The sequence below is a fragment of the Periplaneta americana genome, chromosome 4, assembly GCF_040183065.1.
Source record: "Periplaneta americana isolate PAMFEO1 chromosome 4, P.americana_PAMFEO1_priV1, whole genome shotgun sequence".
NCBI classification, from domain to species: Eukaryota; Metazoa; Arthropoda; class Insecta; order Blattodea; family Blattidae; genus Periplaneta; species Periplaneta americana.
Window position 1 is genome coordinate 13,982,110 of NC_091120.1, and position 17,693 is coordinate 13,999,802.

At 36.0% G+C, this 17,693-nt stretch overlaps 1 protein-coding gene across 3 annotated transcripts in view; it reads left to right on the plus strand.

Annotated features, from left to right (window-relative positions):
* LOC138697526 (transferrin-like) overlaps positions 1-17,693 on the plus strand; it is a 59,140-nt gene that overhangs the window by 30,610 nt on the left and 10,837 nt on the right. For 2 of the 3 annotated variants that reach the window (XM_069822836.1, XM_069822837.1), the window contains exons 4-11: positions 943-1,076; positions 3,000-3,144; positions 6,029-6,320; positions 9,039-9,193; positions 12,280-12,526; positions 14,247-14,398; positions 16,324-16,482; positions 17,043-17,138. In XM_069822836.1, coding sequence (XP_069678937.1) covers positions 943-1,076; positions 3,000-3,144; positions 6,029-6,320; positions 9,039-9,193; positions 12,280-12,526; positions 14,247-14,398; positions 16,324-16,482; positions 17,043-17,138 — 1,380 coding nt within the window. Of the gene's footprint in view, positions 1-885; positions 1,077-2,999; positions 3,145-6,028; positions 6,321-9,038; positions 9,194-12,279; positions 12,527-14,246; positions 14,399-16,323; positions 16,483-17,042; positions 17,139-17,693 lie in introns of all 3 variants that reach the window. The other variant, XM_069822838.1, reaches the window with a different exon arrangement.

Sequence of the window (17,693 nt, forward strand, 5' to 3'; positions counted from 1 at the left end):
ACAGGATTTTTTTCTCGTTGCCAAACTTTCAGAACAGCCCCAAGGTTCACTCAGCCTCCTATAAAATTGAGTACCGGGTCTTTCCCAGGGGTAAAAGGCGGTCAGAGCATGGTGCCAATCACACCACCTCATTCTAGTGCCAAGGTCATGGAAAGCATGGGGCTCTATCTCCATGCCACCCAAGTGCCTTCATGGCGTGTTACGGGGACACCTTTACCTTTTCTTCTCTCCTCTTCAGTTGTTTCACGTCGTTTACACTTCATATTGCTGTATTACTTCAACACAGTACACAAATGCAGTCCGCACTAGTACTCTGGTGTATCTGAATGTACCATGAACTGAACAGACACTGAGGTTCATCTATTTCTCTCTTCTTTTTTTTTAGTAGGTTATTTTCCAACGCTGTATCAACATCTCAGGTTATTGAACATCTGAATGAGATGAAGGTGATAATGCCGGTGAAATGAGCCCAGGGTCCAACACCAATAGTTACCCAGCATTTTCTCATATTGGGTTGAGGGAAAACCTCGTAAAAAACTTAATCAGATAATTTTCCCCGACCAGGATTCGAACCCAGGCCATCTGCCACCTGATTTGTAGTCATTAATGATTAAAAACAAGAGTTCTTTTAGTAGTTTTTGAACAAGGGCTGTGTTTTATCCTACATTAAACAAAACGACCATTGTGATGTCTGGTACAAAACAGGTGATGGTCCCAGAAAATCATGACTTAGGCAATCATACTGTAACATCACTATTTCATAATCTCACTGAAGCTGAATAGGCTCCATAATTTACGTACTGTTATTTAAAAAGACAATTAAAATTAATTATACTTGGAATTGACTACATAATTTCTTACTTACTAATTACAAAATTTTTTTAGTAATTAGGACAACGATTCACAGTTAGGTAATGAAGTCTGTGTTGTTTGTTACAAAAGCTACATATGAATACGAAGTACTGCCTATTGTGAGAAAGAGTGCCAACATCACAAGGATATCACAGCTGAAAGGCAAGAACTTCTGTCATTCAGGCTATGGGTATGAACCTGATTGGACCACAGTTATATCTCAGGTGAGCTAATAGCAAGGTATAGTAGGCTAGCCATGGAACTAAAAATGACATCATCCTTACGCACTTGTCACAAACATTGTTACAAATCATACGACTTTAGGAACTTCATTCTTTACAATTTAATTACGCAGCCTAATGTACAGTCTTAAAGAATTTACAAGAGTGGCGTGATTTGTAACAATTGTTGTGTTAAATGCGTAAGAAAATATAATTTTATACTTAAAAATCGGAAAAAAAAAAAATCTGTACGAAGCAACTATGGAATTCACAACACATTTTTAGCTTCAGAATACTAGCTAATTAAAGAAATGATACTCCTGAGTAGTTCATTCTTTATCTGTAATATTCTTTTACCCTTAAAACTAAAGAATAATGGTATTTTACAAACAGCTTCAAATTAGTGTAACTCTGAAAATATTGAGATTAGGACAAATGTTTATATGGCATTTTTTGCTCAGAATGTCTTCCGAAATAAGCTCCGTAAGGGACGGTAAATCCTCGTGAATCACTCTGTATATTTTCTGTTGAAATCAAACAATATTAAAAAACACATAACAAAAAATACTTTGGATTTTAACATAATATATTTTAATGATTTATCTTCTGTCTCTGTAATTATTACTTGAACATCTGCAATCATTTTCTTATATTCTAAAAGTGATTTTAGTTCGCGCATGATAGAAATAAGAGATGATTTGGCTAGCCTATGTCTGCTTGTTAAAAGTGAGCCATTGACTCTATGGGCCAAGCAAATAAAGCAATTGATAATACAAAGAAATATACAAGTATTTTTGTAAAACGTTATTGCATAGCATTCAGAACAAAAAAAAAAAAAAAAAAAAGAAGGAAAAAGTAATTTAACCATAATGAAATTGAGTTAACCCATATTGGTACACAAGCTACACTTGAGTGTCATGCCTAAATCTCTGGCTAGCATATTAACATTTGCTGTATTCTGCTTTATGACTACGGTGATATTTAAAGTCCCTCCTCTGTCATATTATTTATAAAGGATGTGATTAAACACAAATAGGATTAAGAATTCTAATACTGCGATTAAGAACAGAATCATATTCCATTTTGAATCTTGCGTACACTACTTTTAACACTAGAATATAATTAATTGATTAACTTAACAAACCAAAAACACGCAAAACACAAGAAATACATCACACTAACATATGAAAACAAAAGCACACATAAGATCGCATCTTCATTCAGAAAGCAGAAATACAACATAACATACAGAACAGAAGACACACTACAAAGACATCTCAACACACAAAAAACACAAACAAATAAATACGACAACACAGGTGTATACAAACTCACATGTAATAGTTGCGCTAAGTTCTACATAGGACAGACAGGCACATCATTCCAAACACGCTACAAAGAACACATTAAAACAATAACCAGAGGAGACAATACATTTACATATGCCGATCACATAACCAATGCTAACCATACATACAATAACATAAATGCGGACATGGAAATCCTACACATACAACCCAAGAACCAAAAACTCAACATACTAGATCAATACGAAATATACAAACACACTAAAACATTCCCCGATCAAATTCTCAACACACAGATCAATTTTAGTACACACACACTATTTGACTCCATCCTTCAACACCTTTCAACACTCAAACACACCCACATAACAGGCAGAGAAGTTCGAGATGACGCCGAGATCTAGTAGGCTCTGATGATGGTGCGTGAAGCACTGAAACAGCTGTAAGCCGCACAAATCTTACATAATTAACACGAGTAAGTCCGCCAGTTAATCAATTAATTAGAATCATATTCGGAAATAATAAACTGAATGATGTTGTATTAATTCTTCCCGTTTGTTCGGAATTTAAGCATAGCTTTAATAAAGATAAGTGAACTAATAATTAGCTTATGTTTCAGTACTTCGAAGCCCAGGTAGTAACGCCAGTATGTGATCCAGACCTGAGTACTGTGGAGAACCTTCTGAAGTCATCATCTCAGTATTTTAAAGCTGCCTGCAAAGCAGGACCTTGGGTTCCAGATAATAAATTGGATACAAAGCTAAGTACGTACATCATGAAGGACCAGTATCTTAAACCAACAATATGCAATTAAATTTCGGTACGGTATGTTAAATACTTTAATACAAAAATGTGGCTTCCAAAATGTAAAATAACAGAATTTTTTGCCAAGTTATCGCTGGAAAATTAATGTTAGTGCTTGTACAGAATGCACTCACTGTAGGAGATTAATTTTTAAATGATTTTTTTAATAAATCTAGCATTTTCACAGACAAAATCAATAAAAAGTTTATTCTACAAATCTGGCTTTCAGGTAGTAGCTCCCTGTAAAGCAGGTTTTGAATAATTTCAAGGAAAAATTGTTCTGGAGCCGGATATCGATCCTGGGACCTTGAAATTATTCAAAACCTGCTTTACAGGGAGCTACTACCTGAAAGCCAGATTTGTATAATACATTCGTTACTGGAGGTACGTTAACTGAAAGCCACAATTTAAGTCACACAGAGTATTGTGTTGAGTTCTGGCATCTTGTCAGCTCATTTGAGTTGTGTGGATACAAAGGAAAAATTGTGACGGTGTCGTGTATGGTTCCTGGGGTAGCTCAGTCGGAAGAGCGTTCGCGCGCTAAGTGAAGGGTCCCGGGATCGATACCCAGCTCCGGAACAATTTTTCCTTGAAATTATTCAAAAAGTTTATTCGTATTGATTCTTTGCATGAAAAGAAATGACCGAATTCTGTGATAACAAATACAGGTAAATCTCACACAGGATAAAGGAGATTTATAAAAGGTGCCTTAGTGAACGAATTCAGATGTAGATGCATAAAGATAGCGTGTGATATGTTTTCCTAGATCACTTCTGTTCCTCAGTGTTCATGAGGTCCGCACAGGACGAAATTCTTAGGCTCAGCCCAGTCCGAACTGAACCAGACCCGAACCTGACCCGAAACCCGAGATTAGCTTATAATTACCAACCCAAGCCCGACCAGAAATCCGAAGACCAGTAGATAAAGCAGAGGTCAGAGATATCACTCCAGCAGGAGCATGAGAAAGAGTAATCTCCCAGTCTGCCAGGTAAAATAAATAAACAGTGCTCTGTGTCTATGACAAAGCAGAGACGAGACAAATGATGTTGCGAAATAATATGAAGTCGAACTAAACAATAACTTACGATACCGATAGTCTATTGTTCTGGATGGGTACCAGGTGAACATTAATCATGCGTGCAATAAAATCTTCGTATTATTTTTTAATCAATATATAATTCGCGGCAAAAAAAAGATTTCGTTTCTTTAAGACCCAAACCTGGCCTGAACCTGACAAGCATAAGTGAATTTCAAGCCTAGACCTGCAGGCTTGACCTGAGCCTGTGCAGACTTCTAACTCTGAACACACTCTAGTTAAAAATTTTCTGTTAAACAAAATTATTTACATCCTTAGTGCACTTCCTGTCTACATATTAACAGTGGCGTAATATGAAATTTTGAGCAGAGAAAGCTACCGGTAAATCAAGTTGTCTTTCATATATGAGAAAACGTATTGATAAAATATAGTCTTAAAATAAATAGTAGTCGATGTAAAGTCAGCAGTCCGAAGATTGGTTGGAACCTCATAAGTAATACCAATAAGGCATCACCTCAAATGGTAGTAAAATATGATTTCATGGTTTACACATATCTCTAAGAAATAGACACATACGTATAATTTAACTCCCTGTCATATTTAGACAAATCACAATATTAACGGTCAATAGATACAGTGTTAGTATAATTACGTCAATCAATGTTAAAATATTTATCAGAAGATTATTTTTGACTACATAAATACCTGAAATCTTGATTTGCATAATACACGTCACTGTTCGTTAACAGAAAACCACAATTTAAGTCACACGGAGTTAGTGTGCACTCGAAGTTGGTTGCTTGACGGTTGTCAGCCCACTTTGAGGTCTGTGGATATAGAGGGAAAAATTGGATCGGTGTCGGTTAGAGTTCCCGGGTAGCTCAGTGGTAGAGCATTGGTACGTTAAACCGAAGGTCCCGGGTTCGATACCCGGCTCCAGAACAATTTTTCCCTCGAAATTATTCAAATCAACTTTACAGGGAGTTATACCTGAAATCTTGATTTGCATAATACACGTCACTGTTCGTTAACAGAAAAAAACCACAATTTAAGTCACACGGAGTTAGTGTGCACTCGAAGTTGGTTGCTTGACGGTTGTCAGCCCACTTTTTCTGCGGATATAGAGGGAAAAATTGGATCGGTGTCGGTTAGAGTTCCCGGGTAGCTCAGTGGTAGAGCGTTGGTACGTTAAACCGAAGGTCCCGGGTTCGATACCCGGCTACGGAACAATTTTTCCCTCGAAATTATTCAAATCAACTTTACAGGGAGTTATACCTGAAATCTTGATTTGCATACATAAATTAGTGTCAGTATTTCACTCATTATTTATTATATCAGCCACACTGCACACTAACACTTCAGCTGAACACAACTCACGAAAGGAATAACTCGAAAGCTAAATTATTTCCAATGCCAAAGCTAGCTTCTTGCGAGCCTTGTGACTAGGGTAGTTTAGTTAGAAAGGGATGGAAAATCTGCGAGGTGGGTTACACAGAAAAAATCGTGAAAGAAACGCGTCTGCTTGTAGCCCAGTGGAGTGGATTGGAAGCTGGTGTGTGCAGGCTTCATGTTTACTGCTGCATCACAAATCATCCTGAGCTGCCGCATCACAACATTTAACGCGTACATATAAATTGTTGTACAGTATTAAAATTAATAAATAATTTTGTTCATAACTGTAGGTTTATTATGTAGTTATTAACTGGGGAAGCTGAGCTTTTTAGCTTACATTGACGCTACGCCATTGCATATTAATATGTCTGTTTCCCCACATGTATGTTAAAAAATATCTTTTTTATTTTTTTCAGAACAAACATACTCAAATCTGTGTAAGTTGTGTGGCAACCCGTCAGACTGCTCAGTTAACGACAAGTACTGGGGATCAAGTGGACCATTGTATTGTCTGACAGATGGCGGTGGTGATGTTGCATGGGCAAAATTTGCGACTATTGAATACCACTTTGGAATCAATGGTGGGAATCCAGTGGCCCCACCAGATGAGTACAACTTTCTGTGTGCAGATAACAGGTTGACTCCTCTAGATAAGCCAGAGGACTGTGCTTGGTTGGCTCGTCCTTGGGCAACTGTGCTCTCAAGAAGGTACCTGTACCGCATATTACAACAGAATGCGTATAATAATGAGGGTAGGCTACTGTGTTATTGTGTGTCTTGAGATTTCTTTCGAGCCTTCCTTATAGAAAGCATCGAAGTTCTTGTCTTTCTGCAGGGTTTTCGCGAGATCCTTACAGTAAGATTATCAGATGTCCCCAAATTTTGCTTATATGAATGACTCCAGCTTAAACATCTTAGTTCCGAAATTGCTTCTATATGCACATGCATCATGTAACATCATTATTATCCGAAGTGGACTTCATGAGTGCAGCCACTTTTTTTTTTTTTTTACAGCTGTACATGTGTGACTTCCTCATAGGGAACTAACTACTGATGTTTTTTGGAAAGTTACTTATTTCCATTAATTTAACAAGTTCCCTTGCTCTTTCATATTTTCATTGCAATTTAACATAGGTAGTAAGTACTTGCAATTTGGGAAAAGGAAATTGTACCAGAATAATGGAAGGAGTCCATAATCGTACCTATTTTTAAGAAGGGGGACAAGACTAACTGTAGTAACTTTCGAGGAATCTCACTTTTGTTGACATGGTATAAAAGTTTGTCGAATATCCTTTTGAGAAGATTAACTCCATATATAGATGAAATTATTGGGGATCATCAATGTGGTTTTAGGCGTAATAGATCGACTATTGATCAGATTTTTTGTATTCGACAGATATTGGAGAAAAAATGGGAGTATAAGGGTACAGTACATCAGTTATTCATAGATTTCAAAAAGGCATATGACTCGGTTAAGAGAGAAGTTTTATATGATATTCTTATTGAATTTGGTATTCCCAAGAAACTAGTTCGATTAATTAAAATGTGTCTTAATGAAACTTACAGCAGAGTCCGTATAGGTCAGTTTCTATCTGATGCTTTTCCAATTCACTGCGGGCTAAAGCAGGGAAATGCATTGTCACCTCTACTTTTTAACTTTGCTCTGGAATATGCCATTAGGAAAGTTCAGGATAACACAGAGGGTTTGGAATTGAACAGGTTACATCAGCTTCTTGTCTATGCAGATGACCTGAATATGTTAGGACAAAATCCACAAACGATTAGGGAAAACACGAAAATTCTACTTGAAGCAAGTAAAGCGATAGGATTGGAAGTAAATCTCGAGAAGACTAAGTATATGATTATGTCTCGTGACCAGAATACTGTACGAAATGGAAATATAAAAATTGGAGATTTATCCTTCGAAGCGGTGGAAAAATTCAAATATCTTGGAGCAACAGTAACAAATATAAATGACACTCAGGAGGAAATTAAACGCAGAATAAATATGGGTAATGCGTGTTATTATTTAGATGAGAAGCTTTTGTCATCTAGTCTGCTGTAAAAAAAATCTTAAAGTTAGAATTTATAAAACAGTTATATTACCGGTTGTTCTGTATGGTTGTGAAGCTTGGACTCTCACTCTGAGAGAGGAACAGAGATTAAGGGTGTTTGAGAATAAGGTTCTTAGGAAAATATTTGGGGCTAAGAGGGATGAAGTTACAGGAGAATGGAGAAAGTTTCACAACGCAGAGCTGCACGCATTGTATTCTTCACCTGACGTAATTAGGAACACTAATAATCCAGACGCTTGAGATGGGCAGGGCATGTAGCATGTATGGGCGAATCCAGAAATGCATATAGAGTGTTAGTTGGGAGGCCGGAGGGAAAAAGACCTTTGGGGAGGCCGAGACGTAGATGGGAAGATAATATTAAAATGGATTTGAGGGAGGTGGGATATGATACAGACTGGATTAATCTTTCTCAGGATAGGGACCAATGGCGGGCTTATGTGAGGGCAGCAATGAACCTCCGGGTTCTTTAAAAGTCAATAAGTAAGTAAGTAAGTATTTCAAATTTTAATTGAATAATATATCAATGCTAAATTTTAAATATACTTGTACTACGAAAGTTAAAAAGAAAAACTCTGAAGTTTATAGAGATATATACTAATTAATATAAATGTCCACAAGTTTGAAGATCGGGGGTTCGATTCCCGATGGTGTCATGAATTTTATCCGTTGATTTAATCCTTCCAGCGGCACTATGGTCCTGGAGTTCACTGTCTCTACAAAAATCAGTTCCTGGGAGTTTTCCTTCTGCTATATTATGGTCTGTAAAAGGGTTAACCTTGCTTACTTCTTTACTTCGATAAATGTAAGCAATAATTAATATAAATTGTAAAGCAAATACACTTTATCTTTGTTTCGTAGATCTGGTAAATTTTTATTACTATACCCACTTGTTAAGACCTTGTTAGTATAGTATAGTATAGTATAGTAGTATTTATTAGCTGTTGTTAGCTGTTCTATTGTTGAGTCAGTTATTTACTCCTACATTCTAATAAAATGCCTGAGTTCATCATTGTAGCCCTCTACTTTATTTTAGTTATAGTATACCGTATTTAATTTGAGTTAATGTGAAAAATTCTGATTAACAATATGCAGCATAACATGGGTTAGCATATCATAAATGCATAAAATGAAATGTACTTTTCAATAACATTAAGTTAGAAGTTACACATGAAATGTGTTCGTTATTATTAAAAGCGTAATATAGAAATTTTGTTCAGACTCTATAAGAAAAAGAGAGAAACTAATGTATTAATCTTAACAACCTAATAATGTAATAATAATAAGAATGTACACATTGCTATGAATATTGATTGGAATCATCATGAATGCATGAAATAATTTCCTTCCTCAGGAAAACTGCTGAAGGTGTGCAGAAAATAATGTCATTTCTGAAAGATGTCGAATACTTATCATGGAAATGGGCTTTGGAGGAATTACTGGAAATACACACCCAAACCATAGTAGCGTTAAATCAAATGATGGTGCCTGAGGATTATCTTAGAAAAGGTAAGATGTTAACTGAAAAGTATGGTAAGAAATATTAATCTAAATTTATTGATTTCGAGAAACTAAAGATTGAAAGATTTTAAATTCAAGTAATAGTTGAAGTAATCTTCAACAATTCATTCTTGTTTATACAAGCAGTTAAATTTAAGCAGTTTCATAGTATAATAAGGTAATACTGGCATTACAATATAACTATAGTCGCGACGCTGTTATTTCCGGCGTGACTCCTCCTCTTTGCTTACGTCTTAGGAACTGAAGGCTCTATAAAGTCTAGGTAGGTAGTATCGTTCGCCATTTTTGTTCTTTCGTTGCCGAGCTACCAGACGAGGAATCTATTTGCCACACCGTTAAACATTATCATGTCGTAGCTCCTATGATAATAAATCAAACGCACTGTAATTCAGCAAATAATTGAGCGGCAAATAACGTATTCGTGTGCTTTCTGCGAACGCCAACGAAAGAGCCAAAATGGCGGGCGATTATGTCAAGTATTTATCGAGCCTTAAGAAATTAATAACGTCTTCATGAGCGAATCACAAGACGCACACGTTTAAATGTAGCCGACCTGCAACGCGATTGGCTGCCGGAAATTAGAGTGACGGGACTATAACTATGCAGCTGCACACTTTCCTTTTACTCTCGCCACGACCACGACTATGCGATAACAAAACAATATCCGTCTTCCACAAGGTGTTCAAGAACAAACTTCAGAAAAGATTTACCAACAAGTGTTTTAAAACAAATTTGACTGTAAAATAAAAATGAAAAAAAAAAGAGAGAGAAAAAATAAGAAAGAGTAAGAGAGAGATAAATTGCCGCGCCTCTGGAAATTGCCGCCCTAGGCAGTTGCCTAGGTTGCCTAGGCCTAAATCCGGCACTGAATACATCGCCACATTAAGTTGCTTCGAAAATCACACAGAAGTTGTAGATCTGTACCTTATTAATTGACGTCTGAACAGGCTGAACACAAAGTGGATTTGTGTGTTCAGCTTATCGATAACTCAATGAATGATAGATTTATCAGAACCATTGTCATGTGTGATGAAAAATGGGTATAGCTATTACCGCAACCCTGACACCTCAGAACAGTGGCTCAACCCCATTCAGGCTGCCAAAATCGGTTCGGCCTGAAAGTAATGTTACGTGTCTGGTTGTTAATCTTCACTTGTTTCTTCATATAATTAGTTCTTGAATGACTGTATTTGCCGGCATATAAGACACTTTCCCTTTTTTGTACACATTTTCGAGGGAAAAACTTACCGCTGAATATTTATTATAATGCAGTTATAGTATTTCAAATATAAAGTAACAGGTAGATCTAGTTTCATCAACTATCTACTCTAACTAGGTAAGAATACCTCTTAAATTATCTTCATGTCCAGAATTGAAGAGTCACTCGAAACCTCTTCTCAATCAGAATCTGAGTCCTCATACAACAAATTGTCCTCTGTACCATCCAGTGCATTACTAATACCACACTTCTTAAATGATTGTCTCAGTTTTCATAGCATCCCATGAAGCTTGGACCCATTCACAAACCCGTATCGGCATATGAAACACACCCTATTTTTCAAACCAATTTTCAGCTAGGCCAGCTATCGTACGAATTTTGTAAAAGTTGTTCAAGTAATGTGGCTTGCATACGTTATGCTCACAATTTGTGTAATGTCCAGGAATTACTAATTTACGAGGCTCATCTATAAAGTAAGTTTCCCGATCTTTTCCCCTTGAAAGTAAACGTAATTAGCCGTGTCAATTGCGCATGCGTAACAGATCTATGACATATCAATCATATGCCAGCCGGACAGGTCCCACCTGGTGCCAGTAGCGTGGCAGCAGTGGTCCGAAATGGAAGCTCTTATTCTTTCTCCCACCGCCTGCGAGGTTCGGTCGGTGATAAAGTTCTTTAATGCACAAAGCATTGCGCCAATTGAAATTCATCGGCAGCTCTGTCAGGTCTATGGGCCAAACATCATGAGTAAGCAGATGGTGCGTCGCTGATGTAGGCAGTTTTCCGAAGGTCGTCAAAGTGTCCATGATGAAGAGCGCAATGAGCGACCATCACTCAACAGTGATGATCGTGTTGAGCTGGTGCGGCAGTGCATCATGGAGAACCGTCGCTTCACGATTACGGAGCTGAGCAGCCATTTTCCGCAGATATCGCGATCCTTGTTGCATGAGATTGTCACTAAGCACCTGCTGTTCAAAAAAGTGTGTGCCAGGTGGGTGCCGAAAAACCTGACACCCGAACACAAAATGCAACATTTAGGAGCAGCACTGACATTTCTGCAATGGTATCACGATGACTGCGACAAGTTTCTCGACAGGATCGTCACGGGCGATGAGACTTTGATTTCGCACTTCACCCTGGAAACCAAGCAGCAGTCAATGCATTGGCAGCATAGTGGATCTCCGGTCAGGACGAAATTCAAACAGATGCTGTCGGTACGGAAAGTGATGTGCACGGTGTTCTGGGACAGGAAGGGCATTCTGCTCATTGACTTCCTTCCAAGAGGTGAAACAGTGAACGCTGACCATTACTGTGAAACACTGCGAAAATTGCGACGTGCCATTCAAAACAAGAGGCGTGGAATGCTTACTGCAGGTGTTGTGCTCCTCCTTGACAATGCTCGTCCACATACAGCTCGGCGCACAGCATCTGTTTTGACGGAATTTGGCTGGGAGTTGTTTGATCATTTACCCTACAGTCCTGATCTTACTCCCAGCGATTTTCACGTTTTCTTGTACCTCAAGAAATTCCTGTCCTCTGGTGAGCGTTTTGGCAACGACGAAGAGCTGAAGACGTCTGTCACACGCTGGTTCCATTCTCAGGCGGCAGAGTTCTATGACAGAGGGATACAAAAGTTGATCCCACGATACGACAAGTGTCTCAATTCTGATGGTGGCTATGTTGAAAAATAGCTGAAACATTGTTGTACCTGTTGCTAATAAATGTTTTCCTGAAAGTGTGTGTTCTTTTTTTTTTTAAATAGGGAAACTTACTTTCTGGATGCGCCTCGTACATTTAACGTAACTTACGAGAAAGTAATATTTGTAATTCTATATTCTTTTATAACATATTTCAGCTCCGGGATTTTTAAGTGCCAATACTGTAACAAATTGTAAACCTTCTGGTAACGTCCGCATCTGCACCAGAACAAGTGCTGAGATGAATAAATGCGACTTGTTACAAAAAGCAGCGTCTGCATACGGCATAAAGCCACAACTGGAGTGTCTTCTGGGCCAGACCTCGGAATCCTGCATGAAAGCAGTGCAGACAGATATTGCAGACGTGGTCATCACTCAGCCAGACGATCTCCACGCTGGTCGCAAGTAGGTAGATTATTTATGTGTCAGAAACATAATTTTTTTATCTTCATCTTACGATGTTTGGTGACGTATACACGTCCGTTGATGTGACATATTAATGAATTTAAATACTATTATAGTCACAATCATGCCATGGTATGAAAAAAAATTGTACAACCTCGAGCGGGAATCGAACCTGCGACTTCTGTTCAATAATTTTTTTATCTTTATCCAATTTATTTCATGCAGGATGTTAAAAAAAACTTCTTAATATTTTGAGAGGTGGTAGTACAGTGACACTGTTTTGTTCAGGCGCTCGATTTTCATTTTCCCGTTGCTTGGCGCAGGGTGGAGGGGTAAGACATGATGATCTCCCTCCCCTTGCTCATTCAATGTTGAGCAGTTTGGGTTCCTCTCCCTCCTACTGTTCCTTTACTGTGTATTGCAGGCTGCATTTTATATGATGTAATCTTTGCCAACCACTGCTGTAAAGTGTGGTTTAAATTTCTGAGTATTATTATTATTATTATTATTATTATTATTATTATTATTATTATTATTATTATATTAAAATGGATTTGAGGGAGGTGGGGTATGGTGATAGAGACTGGATTAATCTTGCACAGGATAGGGACCGCTGGCGGGCTTATGTGAGGGCGGCAATGAACCTTCGGGTTCCTTAAAAGCCATTTGTAAGTAAGTAAGTATTATTGTTATTATTATTATTATTATTATTATTATTACTATTACTATTATTATTATTACTATTATTATTATTACTATTATTATTATTATTATTATTATTATTATTATTATTACTATTACTACTTTTACTATTACTATTATTATTGTTATTATTATTATTATTATTATTATTATTATTATTATTATTATTACTATTATTACTATTACTACTACTACTATTACTACTATTACTATTACTACTATTACTATTATTATTATTTTTATTATTATTATTATTATTTTGCTTGATGTTTAAAGACAGTTGATGATACATAGGGAATTCTCTTGTTCCTGGTCTGAACCTCTTGGGGTATCATGGTGAGTTAAAACTTACCTCTTTATCGGTCATATCAAAGAATCAATATGTAAATAAAAAATATACATAATAGGATTGGAGAATTTTGTACCCCTTATCTGCTTTACGCTCGCTTATATCATACCCGGTTTCTTAAATATGACTTGAAAAATGACGTCTTACAAATACTCGTACATAATACTGTATATTAACTATGCCATTTTTATTTCATATCTTTAACAGAAAAAGGAAATGTTATACTGGTAATACTAAATCTGTAAATAAGGATCCTTTTGTTTCGTAATATAAATTACCTAATCCATTTGTAATGGAAGTAATTATCGAACGGAATAAAAGAAATTCGTGGTAGTCAAATTAAAATCGAGTTAAAGAATATCTTCTTCATCAGAAAGCTTTATATTATAACCCTGAAGAATTATAGAATTAAGAAAGAATTGATGTCAGACCTAAGTATGTACAGTGCCAGTAGCTTGTATGTGAAAACTGTATCTGTCTCCTTCTTTTGTGTAGGCTAGGTACCTTTACCTTGCCAGAAACTTGTACCGGTAACCAAAGTATTATTGGTAATAATAAAGAAAAATAATAGTAATAAAGTACCGGTAGTTGTTGTTAAAGCAGCAGTTAAGAGATATATGAAGCATTTTCTTCTAGCAGACTAAAGACGTTAGACTATTTTTTTTCCAGAGAGTTTGCTTTGAAGCCATTATTATATGAATACACAAAGAATATCAATAGAATTCAGAGAGTTGCAGCAGTAGTGCCAATAAATTCACCAATCAAACGTATAAATGACTTGAGAGGAAAGAAAGCTTGTTTTCCAGTTTATGATGGCATTGGTAAGTTAAACCCATTATTTCAATTGCAAAGTATTCATATTATTATTTGAAACTTTCGATTTATTTTTTTACAAAATACATTTTTAAAGCAACAATTTTGCTAATTTGACTTGTATCACACAAAGAATATAAGACCTAAACGGAATGTTTAATGCTTTTGTGTAACTTTCTGTGCAGAATTTTTACTACAGCTTCATTATTTTCAATAATTGCACGCATTATATAGTTTTACCACCTGACCATCAGTGAAAACGTTACTCATTCACTCATATCAGATTTTCCATCCCTGAAGTGACAACATACTGCATATTTTGAAAAGTAAAATACACACAAAGTATCTGTCTGTCTGTGTGTCTGACTTTTCAATTTTGAGCTGTCATTGAAAACAAAATACATCATAGAAAATACAGTAGAAGAACAGAAATAACAAAATTGAAATAAAACGTAGAAAATTTTCAATAATTGATTAATAAAAACATAAAGCGTCAACAAAAGATGATATAAAAATGTTTAGAACATGTACCGGTAACAAAAGTTGTTAAGAGGAATGTTTAAGAGTGACAAAGCAAGATGTAAAAATAATTGCCCATTATGAATTCCTTTAAGGGGGGTGGTGGTGGTGAAATTTCTATTTTCTACGTTTTCCAAGCTGCGTCCTTGATGTTTGTGTGATAGATAATGATGTGGTGAAGTTTTGTTACTGTGAGTCAATTAGTTTGAGTTATTAACAAAAACATTTTGAAAAATTTGCACACTTCAAAATGAAATGTGTTGCTCAATTTTTCAGTAAAATGTTTGGAATTTTTTTTTTTTTGCAAGACCAGTGGCATATTTATAAAAATATCACACATTAGTTTTCCTATATCTTTACCACAAAAGGGGGAAAAATTTTATAACCACCGCATACCTAAAAATATAAATTTTCCATTGCTATTATAAACATTTCATTTCAAAAAGTATCAATTTAAGCATAAAACCCATGTGCTGTTTTGTTAACGACAATGTATAGAACATGCAGTAAAATTTTCATATTCCTAGCATCAAAATTGTAAGAGCTTTTACATTTGGAATGTGACGAAATGTGCTGAAAAAAGAGTGAGAAAAGAGCTTGTAAAATTAGCATGGAATTGAAGTTCAAGGGTGCAGCCATTTATATATTGCGTAATTTTTATGCTTTTGAGTGCCGCAGAGCATTGAAACTTGCTCAACATATGAATAAGAGATCGCTGATTCATTTTTACAAGAAAACAAAAATGCTATTTTTGACTGAAAATGACCAGAATTTCACCCATCACCCCCTCCCCCTCAACAAAATTACTATAAATTTTTGTATTGATCCTCTAGCACCAATCATAAGTCCCACCACTACAGTTTAATCACTGTAGCCTCAAGGTGATGAGAGATGGGAGGACTGAGTTCAAATAAAAAAATTATTACATAAGATTAATTTTTTGGTCCTACATATGTCGAACATGGAGTAAGGCCACTAAGGGAAAATACCAAAAGAGAAAGATTTGATCCCATGCTATAGATTGAGCCTCGGCATAGCTCAGTGGTTAAAGCGCCCAGTGCATAGAACTGGGGGTCCTGGGTTCGATCCGCGTCGCCAGAGCGAATTTTTCTCCATTAATAACCAATGGTAACCATAACAAAAACTATTATTTTAAGCATGTTGTGAATACAACGTTGGAGCTTCACACAATTGTAGACGTGTGAAGCCATTCTTTTGCTGACTGTACATTTGAGAAAATTAACTTTACAACTTCACATTGCTCAGTAAAATTTTGACAGTGACTCCTTTTTCATTTTAATAATCAAAATTTCTGTGTTTAAGTTTTTTTTTTTTTTTCAGAGAATGTTTTTTTTATTATTATTTCATGTATTATGGACTGATTATCTCCAATTATATGAACATATTGTTACAGGTTGGAATTCCATATTCACTGCGTTGAAAGACAAAGGCTTACTCCCCTCTTCTTGCTCCAGTGTAGAAGCACTTGGTGAATTTTTTTCAGAAAGCTGTGTACCAGGCATCAATAAGACGCACAATTTTCGTGAAAGTTTACAAACATTGTGCGATGGAGGCATGTAATACACTACCATTATTTTAAAGCAAAATATTGTATTAAGTTAAGGAATTTCAAACATTTAAAATATAAGTAAATCATAGAAATAAAGTTAATGATGTATTCTCTATTGGAAAACAAACGGAACTTCAATAAAAATGTGCATGTGTTTGTGTGTTCAAATATTGGTAACAGTTCTCTGAATAATACCTGTTGAGTTCGTAATTGGTTTTATGAAATTTGAAACAAAAACCTAAGTTAACTGCAGTAAAAGAAAATGGAGAGTGTGATTTCTCTGAATGCTATTAATGATATTTGTATAGCTACATCTCAAAATCAGTCTTCGTCCAGCTCTTTGATAATTCTAATTCTTCAAGTATTTTCCCTTCAACCCTGATATAATAAACTTCTGAACTATCTGTTGATACCGATTATTTACATTAAATTGATCTGTTAATATGACTTGTTTCTGCAGTGAATGTAAGCTACGTCTACATCAATGCAGATCATACATTAGTTCACAGCTTTCCAGTTTGTTTTAAATCCCTGTGCTCAGAATGATCAACTTCTGTTTGCAGATCGCTATAGTGGAGAAGTTGGAGCATTCCAGTGTCTAATAGATGGTAAGGGAGAAGTGGCTTTCATCAAACTAAATACGGTTAAGGAAAACACAGGTAATCACAGTTTTCTTCGATTTCAATATATTTCCAGCAGAACCTCGATAATCCGAACTGGTCTCCCCCCCCCCCACCAAATTTATTTATTTAATATATACATACATTAGGCATTGGAGCAGAGCATAAGCTTGTGCTCGGGCGCAGTTCAGTTTAGTTATACAAAATATTTTATGCTCGACCATGCCGAAATGTAGTTATTATACACCTGGTAGCAGCCCTTTAATGGACCTTATTAAAGTACACCTATTCATTAAAGTTCACTTCTTCAACCAATCAGAATACGCCATTGTAGCAATATGAAAGCGCAAGTATCGATTATTCTCGGATATGCAATCGAAAAACAACTAGTGAAACATCACGGAGGCTGGAAATCCAATACTGTCGCAGAAGGTTATGCTCTGTTACTATAATAATTAGCGTTAATTGTAAATAATATTCAAATAAATTCAATTTGTCATCTCGTTTTTCAATGTCTAAATCAATTTCAAGGTTATATCAAGATTAATGTTCATTTTACTCTCTAGATTATATCAAGGTCAATGACATTTGTTC